Here is a 20,677-nt window from a genome sequence, read left to right on the forward strand (position 1 = left end):
TAAGCACAGGTTTCTGTGGCTTTTCTCCAAGAGTTCAGTCTCTCTTGCTGGAAAGGCAGAGGTGAAGCCCTGCAAAGCGGTTCAGTGGGCTTGCTGGCCTCCAGGTCAAAAATAAACTTTCGAAACTGTCCAGTGTTTCTTTCAGAACAGACGGGGGGGGGGGGGGAAAGGCTCCTAAGAAAGGAAAGAAGGAAGAGAGATGAGCACCCCGTGTCGTTTTTCCCCCCTGGCCCTTCATTTCAGCTTCCCAGTTGCCTATAATCCGTTCATTTATTTCTGAATTGCACCATCTTTCTGCATTCCATTTTAGGGGGTAGATTTGGATCGTTTCCTCACCCGTGGAAAACGGGGGGGGGGGGAATAAAGCCAGACAGAGGTGGCAATTTCAAATTTACAGCTTGCCAGCTGAGCGCAATGTAGGAAGTAAGAGCCAACTGGATTCAGCTAGCAACTAAATAGGGGAGGGAAGGGGGAGGGGGAGGGAGGGGAAGGGGAAGGAGAAGGTGGAAGGGAAGGGGGAGGGAGAAGAGGAAGAGGAAAGAGAAGAAAAAGGGGAGGGGGAGGGAGAGAGGGAGGGGAAGGGGAGGGGAAGGGGGAGGATGAAGGGGAGGGGGAGGGGAAAAGGAGAGGGGAAGGGGGAGGGTGAAGGAGAAGAAAGAGAAGAAAAGGGAAGAGGAAGGGAAGGGAGGGGGAAGGGAAAGGAGGGGGAGGGGGAGGGGGAGGGGGAAGGGGAAAGAAGAAAAGGGGGAGGGGAAGGGAAGGAGAGGGGGAGGGTGAAGGAGAAAGAGAAGAAAAGGGGAGAGGAAGGGGAGGGAAGGGAAGAGGGGGAGGGGAAAGGAGAGGGGAAGGGAGGGTGAAGGAGAAAAAAGAAAAGGGGGAGAGGAAGGGGAGGGGAAGGGAAGTTGGAGGGGGAAGGGAAAGGAGGAGAGGGGGAGGGGGAAAGAGAAGAAAAGGGGGAGAAGAAGGGAACAAAAGGGAAGGGGAGGGGAGGGTGAAGGAGAAAGAGAAGAAAAGGGGGAGAGGAAGGGGAGGGAAGGGAAGGGAAGAGAGGGGGAGGGGAAAGGAGAGGGGGAGGGTGAAGGGGAAAGAGAAGAAAGGGGGAGAGGAAGGGGAGGGAAGGGAAGGGGGAGGGGGAGCGGAAAGGAGGAGAGGGGGAGGGGGAAGGGGAAAGAGAAGAAAAGGGGGAGGGGAGGGGGAAGGGGAAGGGGAAGGGAAGTAAGGAAAGCTTTAGAAATGAATCTTTGATGCTACTCTCAGGGCAAATATTATAGAATCTTACAAACCATCAATACTAACTCCAAGCTTCATCGTAAGGTGACAACAACAGGTCTAAAAACGGCTCTCCCCTCCTTTACTTTTGCCTTCCAGAAAACAAGGGTCTCCTCGTGGGACCCTTTCCGCGCCCGTTTTCCTTCGGTGGGCTGAGGTATCCCTTATTACCCGAACCATTCTCTCGGCTGCGGCCCTTCCTCCTTCTTGCTCCCCACCCCCACCTCCCCAAGGTCATTCTCACAGACCCCTTTTGCTTCTACCCACCCGCCCACCCCGACGTCCCCGGTGCCGTGACGAGAACCGCAGGGCCCTACCGCCAACGTCACGGCTTCCATCTGACCACCTGGCGCAGGTGGAGCTCGCTCTCCGCAGCCACGATTGGCTGCTCGTTTTGCAGGTGGTAGTTGATGAGGTGGCTGATGCTTTCGAACAAGGCGTCTTTCGTTCTCACCTGGGGAGACAACGGGGACAAACAAGGAGTGCGAAAGCTCCCGCATTTCGCTTCCTTATTACCAGAATCAAGATTGCGGTGGGCTATAAAGAGCCTTGGTGGAGCAGTGGGCTTATGCCTCCTTAAGTAACACCAGCTGCCTGCAATTAGTGCAGGTTCGAGTCCCACCAGGCTCAAGGTTGACTCAGCCTTCCATCCTTCCGAGGTAGGTAAAATGAGGACCCAGATTGTTGGGGGCAATTAAGCTGACCTTGTAATAATGCCGCTTGGGGTGTGTGTGAAAGCCCTAATAAGCAGGCATATACATAGAATGAAGGCTACCGCTAAACTTGTAAGCCGCCCTGAGTCTTCGGAGAAGGGCGGGATATAAATGGAATTAAAATAAAAAAAATATAAACAGAACAGACAAGAAGGTGGAATTGCCGATTCCGGGAAACTGGTTTTCCAGCACCGCCGCACGGATAGACAAGATAAGTCCTCCGCTTTTGCGGCAGTTCGTTTAGCGACCATTCAAAGTTGCTACGGCGTTGGGGGAAAAGTAAGCCACGGCCATTTTTTTCCACACCGACGACCGTCGCTGCGACTGGCTCAAATTGAGGACGGTCGCAGCGTCCCGGGGTCGCGCGATCCCCTTTGGCGACCTTCGGACAAGCAAAGTCGGCGGGGGACATCCCAGGTTCGCTTAACAACTGCATCATTAGCTGAACGGCTGCGGCGATCCGCTTAACGACTCGGGCAAGAAAGGTCGCAAAAGGAGGGAAAATTCAGCTGACAAAATGTCCCACTTAGCCACAGAAATGTTGGGCTCGATCGTGGGTGCAACTCGTTTCCCATGAACATAAAGTAATGGATATGTCTACCTCCCCTGCGGAAATAAGTCAAAATTACCCAGTCTCGGAGACCCTGACTTAGAGCCCTGGGTGATGAATCATACAGAAAGATAACAGGGCAACCTCTTCATCATCTGTCAGTGGCGTCCTTTCAGCTTTCGCCACGTTTCCCAATTATTTTCACACATTTCTTTCCTTTTTCTCACAGCCACACTTCCTGTTTGAGGAGCCGTGCTGTGGTGTTGTGCCAGACCTTATCTCCCAGCCTTGCTTGCCTGCTGCACTCCGGCGACAAGGAGGTCATTCATTACGCTGAGTATTAATTAAAAGCAACATATTAACTGGCCCATCAACCGAGTCTACTATAATAATCATCCTTTCCCCCCATTATTGCTCACAAATGTTGCCAGCTCATTTATCACTTGATCTTGCCGTTGGAGGAAGGAAGGAAGGAAGGAAGGAAGGAAGGAAGGAAGGAAGGAAGGAAGGAAGGAAGGAAGGAAGGAAGGAAGGAAGGAAGGAAGGAAAGGAAAGGTGGGATTAAGGAAGGAAGGAAAAAGGAAAGAAGGAGGGAGGGAGGAAGGAAGGAACAAAAGGAAGGAGGAAGGAAGGAAAGAGAGAGAGAGGGAGGAAGGAAGGAAGGAAGAAGAAATGAAGGAAGGAAAGAGAGGGAAGGAAGGAAGGAAAGGATGGAGGAAGGAAAGGAAGGGGGAAGGGGGATTAAGAAAGGAGGGAGGGAGGGAGGAAAGAAGGAAGGAAGGGAGGGAGGGAGGGAGGGAGGGAGGAAAGAAGGAAGGAAGGAAAGAAGGAAGGAAGGAAAGAAGGAAGGAAGGAAGGAAGGAAGGAAGGAAGGAAGGAAGGAAGGAAAGGAAAGGTGGGATTAAGGAAGGAAGGAAAAAGGAAAGAAGGAGGGAGGGAGGAAGGAACAAAAGGAAGGAGGAAGGAAGGAAAGAGAGAGGGAGGGAGGAAGGAAGGAAGAAGAAATGAAGGAAGGGAAGTGGAAGGGAAGGAGAAAAGGAGGGAGGGAGGGAGGAAGGAAAGAGAGGGAAGGAAGGAAGGAAAGGATGGAGGAAGGAAAGGAAGGGGGAAGGGGGATTAAGAAAGGAGGAAGGAAGGAAGGAAGGAAGAAATGGAAGGAAGGAAGGAAGGAAGGAAGGGAGGGAGGGAGGGAGGGAGGAAAGAAGGAGGGAGGGAGGGAGGGAGGGAGGAAAGAAGGAAGGAAGGAAGGAAGGAAGGGAGGGAGGGAGGGAGGGAGGGAGGAAAGAAGGAAGGAAGGAAAGAAGGAAGGAAGGAAGGAAGGAAGGAAGGAAAGGAAAGGTGGGATTAAGGAAGGAAGGAAAAAGGAAAGAAGGAGGGAGGGAGGAAGGAACAAAAGGAAGGAGGAAGGAAGGAAAGAGAGAGGGAGGGAGGAAGGAAGGAAAAAGGAAAGAAGGAGGGAGGGAGGAAGGAAGGAACAAAAGGAAGGAGGAAGGAAGGAAAGAGAGAGAGAGGGAGGAAGGAAGGAAGGAAGAAGAAATGAAGGAAGGGAAGTGGAAGGGAAGGAGAAAAGAAGGAAAGGAGGGAGGGAGGGAGGAAGGAAAGAGAGGGAAGGAAGGAAGGAAAGGATGGAGGAAGGAAAGGAAGGGGGAAGGGGGGATTAAGAAAGGAGGAAGGAAGGAAGGAAGGAAGAAAAGGAAGGAAGGAAGGAAGGAAGGGAGGGAGGGAGGGAGGGAGGGAGGGAGGAAAGAAGGAAGGAAGGAAAGAAGGAAGGAAGGAAAGAAGGAAGGAAGGAAGGAAGGAAGGAAGGAAGGAAGGAAGGAAGGAAGGAAAGGAAAGGTGGGATTAAGGAAGGAAGGAAAAAGGAAAGAAGGAGGGAGGGAGGAAGGAAGGAACAAAAGGAAGGAGGAAGGAAGGAAAGAGAGAGGGAGGGAGGAAGGAAGGAAGAAGAAATGAAGGAAGGGAAGTGGAAGGGAAGGAGAAAAGGAGGGAGGGAGGGAGGAAGGAAAGAGAGGGAAGGAAGGAAGGAAAGGATGGAGGAAGGAAAGGAAGGGGGAAGGGGGATTAAGAAAGGAGGAAGGAAGGAAGGAAGGAAGGAAGGAAGGAAGGAAGGGAGGGAGGGAGGGAGGGAGGAAAGAAGGAGGGAGGGAGGGAGGGAGGGAGGAAAGAAGGAAGGAAGGGAGGGAGGGAGGGAGGGAGGGAGGAAAGAAGGAAGGAAGGAAAGAAGGAAGGAAGGAAAGAAGGAAGGAAGGAAGGAAGGAAGGAAGGAAGGAAGGAAGGAAGGAAGGAAGGAAGGAAAGGAAAGGAAGGTGGGATTAAGGAAGGAAGGAAAAAGGAAAGAAGGAGGGAGGGAGGAAGGAACAAAAGGAAGGAGGAAGGAAGGAAAGAGAGAGGGAGGGAGGAAGGAAGGAAGAAGAAATGAAGGAAGGGAAGTGGAAGGGAAGGAGAAAAGGAGGGAGGGAGGGAGGAAGGAAAGAGAGGGAAGGAAGGAAGGAAAGGATGGAGGAAGAAAAGGAAGGGGGAAGGGGGATTAAGAAAGGAGGAAGGAAGGAAGGAAGGAAGAAATGGAAGGAAGGAAGGAAGGAAGGAAGGAAGGGAGGGAGGGAGGGAGGGAGGAAAGAAGGAGGGAGGGAGGGAGGGAGGGAGGAAAGAAGGAAGGAAGGAAGGAAGGGAAGGGAGGGAGGGAGGGAGGGAGGGAAAGAAGGAAGGAAGGAAAGAAGGAAGGAAGGAAGGAAGGAAGGAAGGAAAGGAAAGGTGGGATTAAGGAAGGAAGGAAAAAGGAAAGAAGGAGGGAGGGAGGAAGGAACAAAAGGAAGGAGGAAGGAAGGAAAGAGAGAGGGAGGGAGGAAGGAAGGAAAAAGGAAAGAAGGAGGGAGGGAGGAAGGAAGGAACAAAAGGAAGGAGGAAGGAAGGAAAGAGAGAGAGAGGGAGGAAGGAAGGAAGGAAGAAGAAATGAAGGAAGGGAAGTGGAAGGGAAGGAGAAAAGAAGGAAAGGAGGGAGGGAGGGAGGAAGGAAAGAGAGGGAAGGAAGGAAGGAAAGGATGGAGGAAGGAAAGGAAGGGGGAAGGGGGATTAAGAAAGGAGGAAGGAAGGAAGGAAGGAAGAAAAGGAAGGAAGGAAGGAAGGAAGGGAGGGAGGGAGGGAGGGAGGGAGGGAGGAAAGAAGGAAGGAAGGAAAGAAGGAAGGAAGGAAAGAAGGAAGGAAGGAAGGAAGGAAGGAAGGAAGGAAGGAAGGAAGGAAAGGAAAGGTGGGATTAAGGAAGGAAGGAAAAAGGAAAGAAGGAGGGAGGGAGGAAGGAAGGAACAAAAGGAAGGAGGAAGGAAGGAAAGAGAGAGGGAGGGAGGAAGGAAGGAAGAAGAAATGAAGGAAGGGAAGTGGAAGGGAAGGAGAAAAGGAGGGAGGGAGGGAGGAAGGAAAGAGAGGGAAGGAAGGAAGGAAAGGATGGAGGAAGGAAAGGAAGGGGGAAGGGGGATTAAGAAAGGAGGAAGGAAGGAAGGAAGGAAGGAAGGAAGGAAGGAAGGAAGGAAGGAAGGGAGGGAGGGAGGGAGGGAGGGAGGGAGGGAGGAAAGAAGGAGGGAGGGAGGGAGGGAGGGAGGAAAGAAGGAAGGAAGGGAGGGAGGGAGGGAGGGAGGGAGGAAAGAAGGAAGGAAGGAAAGAAGGAAGGAAGGAAAGAAGGAAGGAAGGAAGGAAGGAAGGAAGGAAGGAAGGAAGGAAGGAAGGAAAGGAAAGGAAAGGTGGGATTAAGGAAGGAAGGAAAAAGGAAAGAAGGAGGGAGGGAGGAAGGAACAAAAGGAAGGAGGAAGGAAGGAAAGAGAGAGGGAGGGAGGAAGGAAGGAAGAAGAAATGAAGGAAGGGAAGTGGAAGGGAAGGAGAAAAGGAGGGAGGGAGGGAGGAAGGAAAGAGAGGGAAGGAAGGAAGGAAAGGATGGAGGAAGGAAAGGAAGGGGGAAGGGGGATTAAGAAAGGAGGAAGGAAGAAAAGGAAGGAAGGCGGGAGGGAGGGAGGAAAAAAGGAAGGAGGGAGGAAGGAAAGAGGGAGGGAGGGAGGAAGAAGAAATGAAGGAAGGAAAATGGGAGGGAAGGAGAAAAGGAGGGAAGGAGAGGAAAGAAGGAAGGAGGGAGGGAGGAAGGAAGGAGAGGAAGGAAGGAAAGGGAGAGGGAGAGGGAGGAAGGAAAGGAAGGGGGGATTAAGGAAGGAAGGAGGAAGGAAGAAAAGGAAGGAAGGAGGGAGGGAGGAAGAAAGGAAGAAAAGGAGGGAAGGAGGGAGGAAAGAAGGGAGGGAGGGAGGAAGGAGAGGAAGGAAGGAAGGAAAGAGGGAGGAAAGATGATGAAGAGAAGACAAGGAAGGAGGGAGGGAGGAAAAGAAAGGGAAGGGAAAGGGAGGGGAGGGGAGCAGAGTGGAGGAAGGGGGAGGAAAGGAAAGGAAGCCAATACAGAAGGAAGGGAAAGGGGGGGGAAATCGGGATTTAGGATCTCCCTTTTCCTGTTGGTGATCCCTCTAGCGACGCGCTCCAGACTTTCTCACGGGGACCCTCATTTAAGCCGGTCAGCTTCCTTGCGAAGCCCAGGGTTCGAGACACCCTCCCTGCCTCATTGCCTTTTCTACAGCAGACGAAACAACACCTCGGCCTGCCTAGCCCAGCGCCAGCCTCCCCAAATCCTGCCCTGACTTGCGCTTACCACTCCCTCGGGATCCACCAGGAGCAAATGTTTAGGCTGCCCGCCGTGCATGCCCGTCAGGACGTATTGCCCGGGGTTGGTGATGCTGTCCCGGACTAGGAAGTCGCCGTCCGTGTGCAACAGCTTCTCTGCCTCCCGTCGGCTCATCTTGCCGTGGTACCACAGTTCCTGCCTCAGCTGATCTTCGGTGGGGGCGATGGGGGCCTTGCGGCTGGGCGGGCTGGGCCACTGGTCCTCCACTGGGAGGCCGCTCTGCGCCCCGCAAGCGGACATGGACTCGTGGTGCTTCAGAGCGTCTTCAAAGGGCCCTGGGGTGGGGAGGGGGAGAGGAGAGCGTCAGGACGGCTGAGGCCCGTCAGCATCCCTAGTGCCATCTGCCTGTCTTTTTAATAATGTGTAGGCCAGTCTCGCCTCGGGCCAGGCGCTTTCGCTCTGCCCTGAGGAGGAGGCAATGGCAAACCAGTTCTGAAAACATGTTGTCCAGAAAACTGCATAGTCCTTGAGAATTAAACATGGGAGAAAGGGAGGTAGGTTGGTGGATGGGTGGATGGTCAGCTGATAGATAGATAGTGATGGATGGATGGATGGATGGATGGAAGGATGGATGGATGGATGGATGGATAGATAGATAGATAGATAGATAGATAGATAGATAGATAGATAGATAGATAGATAGATGATAGATAGATGATAGATAGATAGATAGATAGATAGATAGATAGATAGATAGATAGATAGATAGACACGGATGGATGGATGGATGGATGGACGGACGGACGGATGGATGGATGGATGGACAGCTGATAGATAGTGATAGATAGATAGATAGATAGATAGATAGATAGATAGATAGATAGATAGATAGATAGACAGACAGACAGACAGACAGACAGACAGACAGACAGACAGACAGACAGACATGGATGGATGGATGGAGGGAGGGAGGGACGGACGGACGGATGGATGGACAGCTGATAGATAGTGATAGATAGATAGATAGATAGATAGATAGATAGATAGATAGATAGATAGATAGATAGATAGATAGATGATGGATAGATGATGGATAGATAGATAGATAGATAGATAGATAGATAGATAGATAGATAGATAGATAGATAGATAGATGATATAGATATGATAGACTTATCTTTTTTGAAAAAAAATATTAAAGAAATATTAAGAGAATTCAGACAATGCAAGTTTTCAAAAGAGTAAAGAAAAGCCAAAAGAAAGGGGAGAAAAGGATGCAAAGGAAGAGAGAGAAAAGGCAAATAAGAAAAGTTATAAAGAAGCAGCTTCTGATCTTCTTAACAGTAATTACAAGCACATTCCCTTCAAAAAAGGGGAAAAAACAGATCCAGGAAATTACAGACCTATCAGCCTGACCTGAATACCTGGGAAGCTTGATGCGAACAAAGTCATCACTAAAAGCCAACATGGGTTTGTCAAAAACAGATCATGCCAGACAAATCTTATTACATTCTTTGACCAAGTGACAAAATTAGTGGACCAGAGGAATGCTGTAGATTTAATTTACTTGGATTTCAATAAGGCATTTGATAAAGTAGATCACAACCTACTACTTGATAAGATAGAAAAATGTGGGTTAGATAGCATCACCACCAGATGGATTCGTAGCTGGCTGACAGGCCGTACTCAGCGTGTGGTCCTCAATGGAACTGCATCTACATGGAAGGAAGTGTGTAGTGGGGTGCCCCAGGGCTCTGTTCTGGGCCCAGTGCTCTTCAATATCTTCATTAATGATTTGGATGAGGGGATAGATGGAGAACTCATCAAATTTGCAGACGACACCAAGCTGGCAGGAATAGCCAATACTCCAGAAGATAGGCTTAAGATACAGAAGGATCTGGACAGACTCGAACACTGGGCACTATCTAACAAAATGAAATTCAATTGTGAAAAAAGTAAGGTTCTGCATTTAGGCAGGAAAAATCAAATGCACAGGTATAGTATAGGTGGTACCTTGCTCGATAGTAGTAACTGTGAGAGGGATCTCGGAGTCCTAGTGGACAATCACTTCAATATGAGCCAGCCGTGTGCTAGAGCTGCCAAAAAAGCCAACACAGTGCTAGGCTGCATTAACAGAGGAATAGAATCAAAATCACGTGAAGTACTAATACCACTTTACAATGCCTTGGTAAGGCCACACCTGGAATACTGCATCCAGTTTTGGTCACCACGATGTAAAAAAGATGTCGAGACTCTAGAAAGAGTACAGAGAAGAGCAACAAAGATGATTGGGGGACTGGAGGCTAAAACATATAGGGAACGGTTGCTGGAATTGGGTATGTCCAGTTTAATGAAGAGAAGGACGAGGGGAGACACGATAGCAGTCTTCCAGTATCGCAGGGGCTGCCCCAAAGAAGAGGGAGTCAAGCTATTCTCCAAAGCACCTGAAAGCAGGACAAGAAGCAACGGATGGAAACTCATCAAGGAGAGAAGCAGCCTAGAACTAAGGAGAAACTTCCTGACAGTTAGAACAATTAACCAGTGGAACTACCCGCCTCCAGAAGCTGTGAATGCTCCAACACTGGAAGTTTTTAAGAAGAGACTGGACAGCCATTTGTCTGAAATGGTATAGGGTTTCCTGCCTTAGCAGGGGGTTGGACTAGATGACCTCCAATGTCCCTTCCAACTACTTATTATTATTGTTGTTGTTATTATTATTATTATTATTATTATTATTATTATTATTATTATTATTATTTTACCTTCTCTAGGATTACATCATCATTTCCTCCTTTCCATAATCTGCCCTTTCCATCGTCAAACTCATAAATCACATTTTTTTCTTTTTTCTTTTTTTTTTTAAAAAAAAAAGGCCATAAGGGGTTTCCGGTCAGGCCGCCGCCCTCTTCTTCTTCAGTTTGGAGAGCTTCCGTTGTGCATCGAAATGAGGAGGATCGAAAGCGCTCGTGTGTGGAACGCATTTTCCTCTTGTACATCTCCCAGAGCACTTCAGCGATTGAAAAATGGGCCAGTTATCCACGGAAGAAGCAAATAAAGCACGAACAGGGAGGGAGGGAGGGAAAGGGGGGGGGGAAAAACCCTAGAGATCAAACTGAGAACTTAGCAAAAGGTTGTAGCGAGACAATAGGAGATAAAAGGGAGCAATTATTTTCAACCCTGGCAAAACAACCAGGAAACCTGAGATGGGTGGCCATATAGATTGAAGTTATAAATACCAATATTTGGATGCAAGGAATGTCCAATTCGGCATTCTGCATTTCTAGCGGGGAAGGGTCAGATAGCAGGGGGAATGGGGGAAGGCCGGTTTCTGCTGGCCCACCCGGGGAAAACGGCTAGTGTCAGTTGCCAGCTCACTCTTGTGCTTCGCTACCTCTGGATGCCGGTCTGCCATGAACTCCGAGGAGGGGGCTGGAGGGGAGGGGGAAAATTTCGAGGGTTACGAAAAGTTCACTCTATCTTCCCCCCCCCCCGAGGCTGCTTCCAGGTCAACGGGAACGGAACACAGCTGCATACCAAACCTAGTGGACAATCACTTAGATAAGGAGCCAGCCGTGTGCTGCAGCTGCCAAAAAAGCCAACACAGTGCTAAGCTGCATTAACAGAGGGATAGAATCAAGATCACCTGAAGTGTTAATACCACTTTACAACGCCTTGGGAAGGCCGCACTAGGAATGCAGCATCCAGTTTTGGTCACCACGATGTAAAAAAAGATGTTGAGACTCTAGAAAGAGTGCAGAGAAGAGCAACAAAGATGATCAGGGGACTGGAGGCTAAAACTTACAAGGAACGGTTTCTGGAATTGGGTATGTCTAGTTTAATGAAGAGAAGGACGAGGGGGGACAGGATAGCAGTGTTCCAATATCTCAGGGGCTGCCCCAAAGAAGAGGGAGTCAAGCTATTCTCCAAAGCGCCTGAAGGCAGGACAAGAAGCATCAGATGGAAGTTAATCAAGGAGAGAAGCAACCTGGAACTAAGGAGAAATTTCCTGACAGTGAGAACAATTAACCAGTGGAATAACCTCCCTCCAGAAGCTGTGAATTCACTGGAAGTTTTTAAGAAGAGACTGGACAGCCATTTGTCTGAAATGGCATAGGGTTTCCTGCCTGAGCAGGGGGTTGGACTAGATGATCTCCAAGGTCTCTTCCAACATTATTATTATTATTATTATTATTATTATTATTATTGTTGTTGTTGTTGTTGTTGTTGTTGTTGTTGTTGTTGTTGTTGTTGTTAACTCTACAATGAACTTGGCTGCAGCCATCTTTCTCTTCATTCTAGGTTACCACGTAGAACGGAGGGAGGGGGGGCTTGCCCAGGTGCTTCACGAGTCTAAATAATCTTCTGTCCCATGGGAACCAAGGTTATCTACTGCTCCCGCCAAATGTATATATTGGGGAACGTAGTGATGGCATAGTTTTGTGGGTGGAACATTATACTTTGTAACTGGGAAATTTTTAGTGGGAATTTCAAACTTGGTTTCACTTTTGATCCTGCTGATACTAATAAACATGTTCTTTTAGGAATTTCCAAGCCTCCGAGTTCTGCTTTATTTGTCTCTGTCTGTCGGAAGCATGATACTTACACTTTGAAGAGACCATTCTAAAAACGTCTTCTTCAAATCCCAAAGGTGCTTTTTCATGAGGCAACTGGACTTCCTTGTTTTTCTTTGAAGACGTTTCGCTTCTCATCCAAGAAGCTTCTTCAGCTCTGACTGGTTGGTGGAGAATGGGAGGATTTATACTCCTTGCAGACAGCTGGTCATTTCCATTCTTTTAGAGACTCGTTGAGGCCACCTGGAAGGCTCCACAGCCATTTGCACTAGTCAGATGACCGTGATGACACAGATAAACCAGGTGGCCTCACAGCTGAAGGAAGTTTTTGGATGTGAAGTGAAACATCTTCAAAAACACCTACGTTGCAGCCAGCCTCTCCTTGCTGGCCCACTTCTTCTTCTGAGGCTTCTTCTGCAGCCAGGCCTGCATTTCTCACTCACAGGGCTTTCCGGAAGGCCTGCGCAGCCAAGAAATGAGCTATGGCTTCAATCCATAGCTTGGTTCTGCAAGACCTCAGCAGCCGAGCACCAAGCTAGGGATTGAATCCATAGCTCGGTACTCAGCTGCTTAGGCCTTCTGGAAAGGCCTGACTACAAAATGCAGGCCCGAATGCAGCTGCAGAACTTCGGCCCCAGAAGAAGTGGACCAGCTGGGTGGGGCTGTCGGTGCCGGAGTTGAGGTAAGGCCTACCCCGAAAATAAAACCTGGTGCCTCTTTTGGAGGCAAAAAATATATATACAAGACCCAGTCTTACTTTCGGGGAAACACAGTAGACTGCTCAGCATTCATTCCCATATTTCTCTAGAGGGGATTAAAACCTGTCTTTGTTTGGATGCATTTGAGCTGTTTTCTTGCCACTTCCATCTCAGGGAGGACAGCCACGCCAGCAACGTAGCCTAAAGAAAACTTCTAGGAACACAGCTTAGACCTTGGGTTCGGGGAACCAAATATTAATTATTTAAAATGAAGTGTGAATTATTTATTTCTGCAATCTCTCTTTGCAGTCAAAAGAAATTGAGCAGGCCTGTCCGAGCAGGAATCCAGTCCAAAATTATTAGCCCTGTCCATGGTCCTGAATCCACATTGGCAGGCTTCACTCCTGATCACAACTACGGGTATGCTTTCCCAGCCATCTTTCCCTGAACCCATTTGCAAAGCCAGTTCAAACCCTCGGTCTGTCTTCAACAACAGACATGGAGATCTGGGAGTGGACCATCACTTGAATAGGAGCCAGCTGTGTGCTGCAGCTGCCAAAAAATGCCGACGCAGCACTAGGCTGCGTTAACAGAGGGATAGAATCAGGATCACGAGAGGTGTTCGTAAAACTTTATAATGCCTTGGGAAGGCCAGACTTGGAATACCGCATCCAAGTTTTTGTTGCCACGATATAAAAAATAGATGTTGAGACTCTAGGAAGAGTGCGGAGAAGAGCAACAAAGAAGATGATCGGGGGACTGGAAGTTAAAACATACGAAGAATGTTTGCAGGAATTCGATAAGTCTAGTTTAGTGAAAAGAAGGATTAGGGCTGGGGTGACAGGATAGCAGTCTTGCCATATTGCCACAAAGAAGAGGTGCTCAAGCTATTCTCCAAAGCACCTGAAGGCAGGACAAGAAGCAATAAATAGAAGCTAATCAAGGAGAGAAGCAACCTGGAACTAAGGAGAAATTTCCCGACAGTAAGAACAATTAATCAGTGAATCTCCAGCTTCAACCAAAGGACGAAAGAAGACTAATCAAGGAGAGAAGCAACCTAGAACCAAGGAAAAAATTCCCGACAGTAAGAACAATTAATCAGTGGAACGACTTGCCTCCAGAAGTTGTGGGTGCTCCATCACTGGAGGATTTTAAGAAAAGACTGGACAGTCACTTGTCTGAAATGGTATAGGGCAGTGATGGCGAACCTTTCAGAGACCGAGTGCCCACACTGCAACCCAAAACCCACTTATGTATCGTTGGGTGCCGGGTGGGCGTGGCCCATTGGGTGGGCATGGCCCATTGGGTGGGTGTGGCTGCGGTGGTAACGGCAGACTGGGTGGAACTAAAAAGTTCAATCAATCCATTCCAACTTTGCGAGATGTTTTTTTTTTCCCTGCGAGAGGTTGAAATTGATTGATTGAACACGGCGGCAGAGGCCTAAAGCGAAAAGGTTTCATGAAACCCAGCTGAAGGCCTAGGACTGGGGTGACGGCACGTGTGCCCACAGAGAGGGCTCTGTGTGCGCCACCTGTGGCACGCATGCCACAGGTTCGCCACCACGGGTATAGGTGAGCAGGGGTCTGGACTAGGAGAAGTGCCTTCTACGTCTGTGATTATGCTATTCTGTTAAGAAATTATTGCACCATAGGGAAATGCATTGAAGTGTTTTCAGCTACCGATATGTTTCTTTAAGCTGTAAACTTGGGAAGAGGCTGAACCAGTGTGTGTGTTAACCTTGGCTACTTTAAGATTACTGGAGTGCAACTCCCAGAATTGGCTGGCTGGGGAATTCTGGGAGCTCAAAAACTTAAAATCTTAAAGTGGTTGAAAAGACCGGTTTGGACACAGAGCTTGAGTATACAGTCCAACTGTTTCTAATTAACCCACCAGGTCCGGATTCCAGTCTTCCTTTAAAATGGATTAGGAATTTTGCCCAGGAAAATAAACTTTCCCCCCTGCCCTCATCGCTTTTTCCCAACACATGGAAATTTTGTGCTTATTATTTTCCCGATTCTCCTCTTGATGCAACCTGAGCATCGCTCTGAAGTAGGAAACTATTAATAGCATTATTATTCCGTTTTTCAAAGGGGGAGCTGCAAACTCCTGTCATTGGCACTGACAGCACTGGCAAACATGATTTTAATTAGATCTTTATCCTGCCTTTATTACTTTATCAGTAACTCAAGGTGGCGAACATACTAATACTCCTTCTTCCTCTTATTTTCCCTGCAACAACAACCCTGTGAGGTAGGCTAAGCTGAGAGAGGAAGACTGGCCCAAAGTCACCCAGCCACTTTTGATTCCTAAGGTGGAACTAGAACTCACTGTCTCCTGGTAATTATTGCAAAGTCACTCAGCTGGCTTCCAAACTTAAGGTGGAACTAGAACTCACCACCTCTAGATGATTATCACAAAGCCACCCAGCTGGCTTCTAGACCTAAGGCGAGACTAGAACTCACTACCTCCTGGTGATTGGCCCAAAGTCACCCAGCTGGCTTCCAGACTTAAGGCGAGACTAGAACTCACTACCTCCTAGTGATTGGCCCAAAGTTACCCAGCTAGCTTCTAGACTTAAGGCGGGACTAGAACTCACTGCCTCCTGGTGATTGGCCCAAAGTCACCAAGCTGGCTTCTAGACCTAAGGCAGGACTAGAACTCGCCGTCTCCTGGTGATTGGCCCAAAGTCACCCAGCTGGCTTTTATGCCTAAGGCAAGACTAGAACTCACCACCTCCTGGTGATTATCTGAAAGTCACCCAGCTGGCTTCTAGACCTAAGGCGGGACTAGAACTCACAGTCTCCTGGTTTCTAGGTCAGCGCCTTCACTACTAGACCAAACTGGCTCTGGCTAAAATCCTTCTTTCCCCATAAGCCCCCTCTCTTACTCATATCGAAAAGATCTTTGGGAGGACTCTCATCCGGTTTCCCAGCATTGGCCTCCCAGCTGTTGAGGTTTTCCGTGTTGACATACATGTGCTGTTCATAATCCTGGGAGCCCAAAGGTTTGCTGTCTGCCTGAACGTAGCCGTCGCAACACTGGCCTGAAAGACAGAACGGCACCATTATTTCCAACATTTTAATTACATTCTGTTTCTCTCATTTACACTCGTAAATTCCTTCTGTCCCGTTTCCCAAATCAGTCTGCGTCTTCCAACATTCCAAAAAATAAAAAAATAAAAAAAAAGTTCTGTGTTTTACATTTGTCATACATTTTCTGGCTTTATGATATACTGTACATATTTTGGGAAGTTCTTCCCCCATATACTTCTGTTTCCTACCGTTTTTTTCCCCACCTATGTATTTTTTGAACAGAAGGAGGGAGCATCACAAAACTCACCCCCCCCCAAAAAAATGCCAAATAGGAAAAGTTCCAGTCCTGATCTTGACTTGAGAATTTATTCCGAATTAATTACGTTTGTAGGAACTAAACTGCATTCTTCCACCACCCCACCACCCCCCTACCGCCTTCTTTATTTCCATCCATTTCAGAAGTTTGGACTCGACGGGCTGCTTTTCTATCCAAAACAGCACTACTTGAGAGAAAGCCAGCTTGCGGCAGCTGGCAAAAAATGCAAAACCAAAACTAAAAAAATAAATAAATAAGAATCTGTAAATTCATTTCGGCTCCTGAAGCTCAGAATATAATTGCCGATTTTTTTTAAGCCCAAATTGCACCACTAATAGGCAAGAATAGAGCCTTGGTGGAGCAGTGGGCTAATGCCTCCTTAAGTAACACCAGCTGCCTGCAATTAGTGCAGGTTCGAGTACCACCAGGCTCAAGGTTGACTCAGCCTTCCATCCTTCCCAGGTAGGTAAAATGAGGACTCAGATTGTTGGGGGGCAATAAGCTGACTTTGTAAAAAAATGCCGCTTGGGGGTGTATGAAAGCCCTAATAAGCAGGCATATACATAGAATGAAGGCTATTGCTAAGCACAATAATTTGTGCTTTAAAATTGTAAGCCGCCCCCTAAAAAGTTTCACCTAGCATTTGAATAAGTATTGGATTTATGTGATATATAAATTGCTTGTAGTTATTTTATTAAGAGTTAAAGTGCGATAGAATTTAATATTTTATTGTCGTTTGCATATTGTAGATTATGTTTGTTTGTATTTTTATACCCTGTATTTAGCTCTGGGAAGTCGGGGAGGGGGGAGGGGGAGGGGAGGGAAGAGCTGGGGAGGTTTGGGGAGAGGGGAGGGGGGTTGGGAGGGGTTTTGTTTTTAAAAAATGTAGTGTAAAACTTTTCAATAAAAAAAAAATTGTAAGCCGCCCTGAGTCTTCGGAGAAGGGCGGGATATAAATGGGATAAAAAAAAAGAATGTAGGAGGGAGGTGAGGAATGAAGAAAAGCTCGACAGTGGGAGAAGAAAACAATTACAAAGGGAGGGAAGGAGCCATCTTTATTTGTTTCTGCTTGAAGACGTTTCACTTCTCATCCCAAGAAGCTTCTTCAGTTCTGACCGAATGGTGGCGAGCGGAAGGATTTATATCCTTTGCAGTCCTCTGATCATGAGCGCTCTCTCTGAGAGTCATTGAGGCCACTCGGAGGTTTAATCTGTGCCCTCAGGGAACTGCCGAAAGGACAGTCCTCAAAGAGAGCGCTAACAGGCTTTTCAACCTTTTCACCCATTGTACCACTTTTAGGATATGGCAACATCCCAGTACCACCAGTCACCTAACCAGGTGTCAAAAATTTGATGACCAAAAAAAAAAAAAGTACAGTTGATGAAGTACAGTTAGTCCTCGACTTACAACAGTTCACTTAATGACTGTTCAAAGTTACAATGGCACTGAAAAAAGTGCCCCCCCCCACAAGCCACAGCTGAGCAGGACACCTGCCTGCCCGCCCGGCGGCGCTCTTCCTCCTGTCCGAGGTTTTCATTGTTGTGAGCATTTCTGTTGAGGATTGGCAGCGGGGGTGGGGTGGGGTGGGGGGTGTTTGGTTTTTATTCCCCCCATCTGCTGGGTGGTTGCAGCAGGTTTTGGTCACTTAAACATGACCCTAAGGCACTGTGACCGTCATAAATATGAATCAGTTGCCAAGCATCTGAATGTAAATCACAAGACCCTGGAGATGCGGCAACATTCCAGCTGATCGGCGCTTCTTCTGGGCTCAGCAAAAGCACTGGGATCAGAGCCTGGCGCTGATCCTGGCGCTTCCGCTGAGCCCTGACAGCCCTGCAGCTCCAGCCATCTCTTGCTCAGGCTTGTGCGGTGCTGCCACCGGTTCAGCTCATTCCCCTCCCCCGCTACCATTTTTCTAGGATGGTCGCGTACCACCTGCCAGGTACCAATGTACCACAGGTGGTACCCGTACCACTGGTTGGAAAGCCCTGGACTAGATGACTGCAAGGAATATAAATCCTTCCATTCTCCACCATCCAGTCAGAACTGAAGAAGCTTCTTGGGTGAAAAGTGAAATGTTTTCAAGGAAAAAACAAAGCAAGTCCGGTTGCCTTTGGAAAAAGCACCTTTGGGACAACCGTGACCTGGATGATTGAGCATCTCCATAGCCCTAGAGGTGAGAGAGAAGAAAGTAAAGGACCAGGCTGATGGAAAACCAAAGAGGAACATTTGACACTGCAACATTTTATTGCAGCTTTTCCCAAACTGCTCTCGTCTGCATGCCTTGGAGTTGCAGCGTGCAACTTGTTGAGAAGGGTGCCTGTAAGAAACTAAATAAATAAATATAAATCCAGAGTTTTCCACAGCCAGTTGTGGCACTAGATGGAAGAAGAAGAAGATTTGTTAAGAATTGAGACGATGAATCATTTTCAAATACAGCCTGGTTTTGGCTGATTTTGTAGAGGCGTATCCCAAACTTGGCCATTTTAAGATCTGTGGACTTCAACTCCCAGAATGCGCCCAGCCAACAATGCTGGCTGTTGTATTCTGGGAGTTGAAGTCCACACACCTTAAAATGGCTACAGTTGGGAAACACTGCTCTAGGGGCTGCCTCCAACCCAGCACCTTTAAAAAAAACCCTGATTTAATTTATTTTTTACAATCTTTGCCTAATTCTCACAATGCCAGATATCTCCTAGCTTCATAAATAGAATGGAGCACGGTAGCCCACAGGATAAATATAGTAGTTACCAGTAAGATCAGCATCCCAGTTCAAGTTTGAGTGGCTACTGGGCTCCCTTCTGGCTGAAGATCCGACCTGTGGGTTGAAAAGAAATGGAATTATATTGGCTCACAGGAGCAAGGATGCTTTTTCATAAGACCATCTACATCAGGGGTGTCAAACACGTAGACGGTCTTATCAGGAGTGTCAAACTGCCAGCCCACGGGCCAGATGTGTCGCACGGAAGTTGCACCCACCCCAGCAAGGGGGAAAAAGTCGTGATACGTTGCGACAAGTCACGTGACGCAGCAAGTTTGACACCCCTGACCTACATGATTAACATGAAGGTAAGGGAAAGACATATTTAGGGAAAACCTATGGAACTCACTGCCACAAGATAGAGAGTCAGCCAATAGTTTCGACGTGATGCGCCTGCTCAAGATAGTTAAGCAGAATACACAGAGCATTATCCAAACGTGATTTATGAACTAGCCCTTCCACACAGATCATCACATTTCCCCTTTATAGGCTGTGTGGGTAGTCCTCATTTAGCAAGTGCAACTTTGTCATTAAGTGAAGCGGTCTCTAAGGGAAACCTGCCCAGCTGTCTTCTGACAAGCAAAGTCAATGGGGGAAGCTGGATGTGCTTAACAATCGCATGATTCATTTAACAGCTGCAGCGATTCGCTTAACAACGGGGGCAAAAAAGGTCACGCAACCAGGCACGACTCACTTAACAACCACCTCGCTTAACTAAAATTAGGGTCCCAACTGTAGTCATACGTCGAGGACTATCTATAAGCTGAGTTGGTCATGGAAAAGTACGGAGAAATTTCATCTTCACATCTGTGAGACGTTTTGATCATTACGACAATGTGAAAGGTTGTTTTTTTTTTTTACATCTTGCCTCTCTCTCCACTAGGCTGCTGTGAATAAAATACAGAATACAGAATATCAGAACTGGAAGGGATGATGGAGGTCATCTAGTCCAACCCCCTGCTTAGGCAGGAAATCCTACACCATTTCAGACAAATGGTTGTCCAATCTCTTTTAAAAATGATGGAGTACCCACAACTTGTGGAGGCAAATCGTTCCACTGATTATTTTTCCTGACTGTTAGTTTCTCCTTAATTCCAGGTTGCTTCTCCCCTTGATTAGTTTCCATCCATTGTTTCTTGTCTTGCCTTCTGGTGCTTTGGAGAATAGTTTGACTCCCTCCTCTTTGTGACAGCCCCTCGAAGACTTGAAGACTGCTATTATATCACCCCTAATCCTTCTTTTTTTCTCTAGACTAGACGTTCCCAATTCCTGCAACTGTTCTTCATATGATTTTGTCTCTGTGATTAAGAAACTAAGGAGCTACTTCCTTCTTTCACTCCTGGGTTTCTCGGTCTTAAGTATGTCGTTTACATCAAAATTTCCTGCACTGTGTATTTTCTCAATAAGTCTTTCGCTCCAGATATAATTAACGTCTGTTTGCATTCACCAACACAGCTGGGCTAAGCCTCTTCTTGGCATTCAAACTAGGCTATCTGCATTTATCTTTTGGAATTGGTTCTGCGACTGAGTTGCTCATGTTTCTTTAATGCTCTGCGCGTTCTCAGGAGCCCATCCCCTAGCAGAGGCTCCTGCTGAGTTCGGATTTCCACCAAAAGGATCTTATTACAAGTGCAAAGAATTGGTTAGCCTGCGCTTTCATCCCCCACTGCCCTTAGGTGAGTCTAGGGCAGAAATCCGTTCATAATCCAGAAGGAAATTGTTCTTGGCCAGACTTTGCCAATTTGGGGTTCCCCTGTAGGGCTGGACTGTTGCCTGGGGATAATGAAAATTGTAGTTCCCCCTGCAGGAATGGCATTTTTTTCAAGACAAGGTATTCTAATCAGCAATTCCGTTCCAAATGTCATTCTCCTATCAAGATAGTTTTATTTTGCCGTTCAGAGAAAAAAAAGTAATCCTTTGTCATACAATTTTTTTTTCTGCAGAAGAAAAAGATTTAAATTAAAAACACACACACATCCAATGTCTGTTTATTTGGTGGGGTGGGGGAGGCAGTACCTTTGGATTGCAGAAAAGGAGGTTTTAAAACAGGGGTGTCAAACTCAATTTCATTGAGGGCCACATCAGCATTGCGGTTGCCCTCAAGGGGCCGGGTGGGTGT

At 47.6% G+C, this 20,677-nt stretch overlaps 1 protein-coding gene across 1 annotated transcript in view; it reads right to left on the minus strand.

Moving 5' to 3' along the window:
- Positions 1 to 1,591: 1,591 nt before the first annotated feature.
- The window catches only part of SHC2 (SHC adaptor protein 2), a 51,996-nt gene continuing 32,910 nt past the window's right edge, over positions 1,592 to 20,677 (minus strand). The window contains exons 9-12 of the mRNA XM_081321319.1: positions 18,549 to 18,615; positions 15,337 to 15,492; positions 7,208 to 7,515; positions 1,592 to 1,723 (exon numbers count right to left, since the gene is read on the minus strand). Coding sequence (XP_081177445.1) covers positions 1,595 to 1,723; positions 7,208 to 7,515; positions 15,337 to 15,492; positions 18,549 to 18,615 — 660 coding nt within the window. The 3' untranslated portion in view covers positions 1,592 to 1,594. The remainder of the gene's footprint in view (positions 1,724 to 7,207; positions 7,516 to 15,336; positions 15,493 to 18,548; positions 18,616 to 20,677) is intronic.

Source organism: Vipera berus (assembly GCF_964194415.1).
Source record: "Vipera berus genome assembly, chromosome: 1".
Classification (NCBI taxonomy): Eukaryota; Metazoa; Chordata; class Lepidosauria; order Squamata; family Viperidae; genus Vipera; species Vipera berus.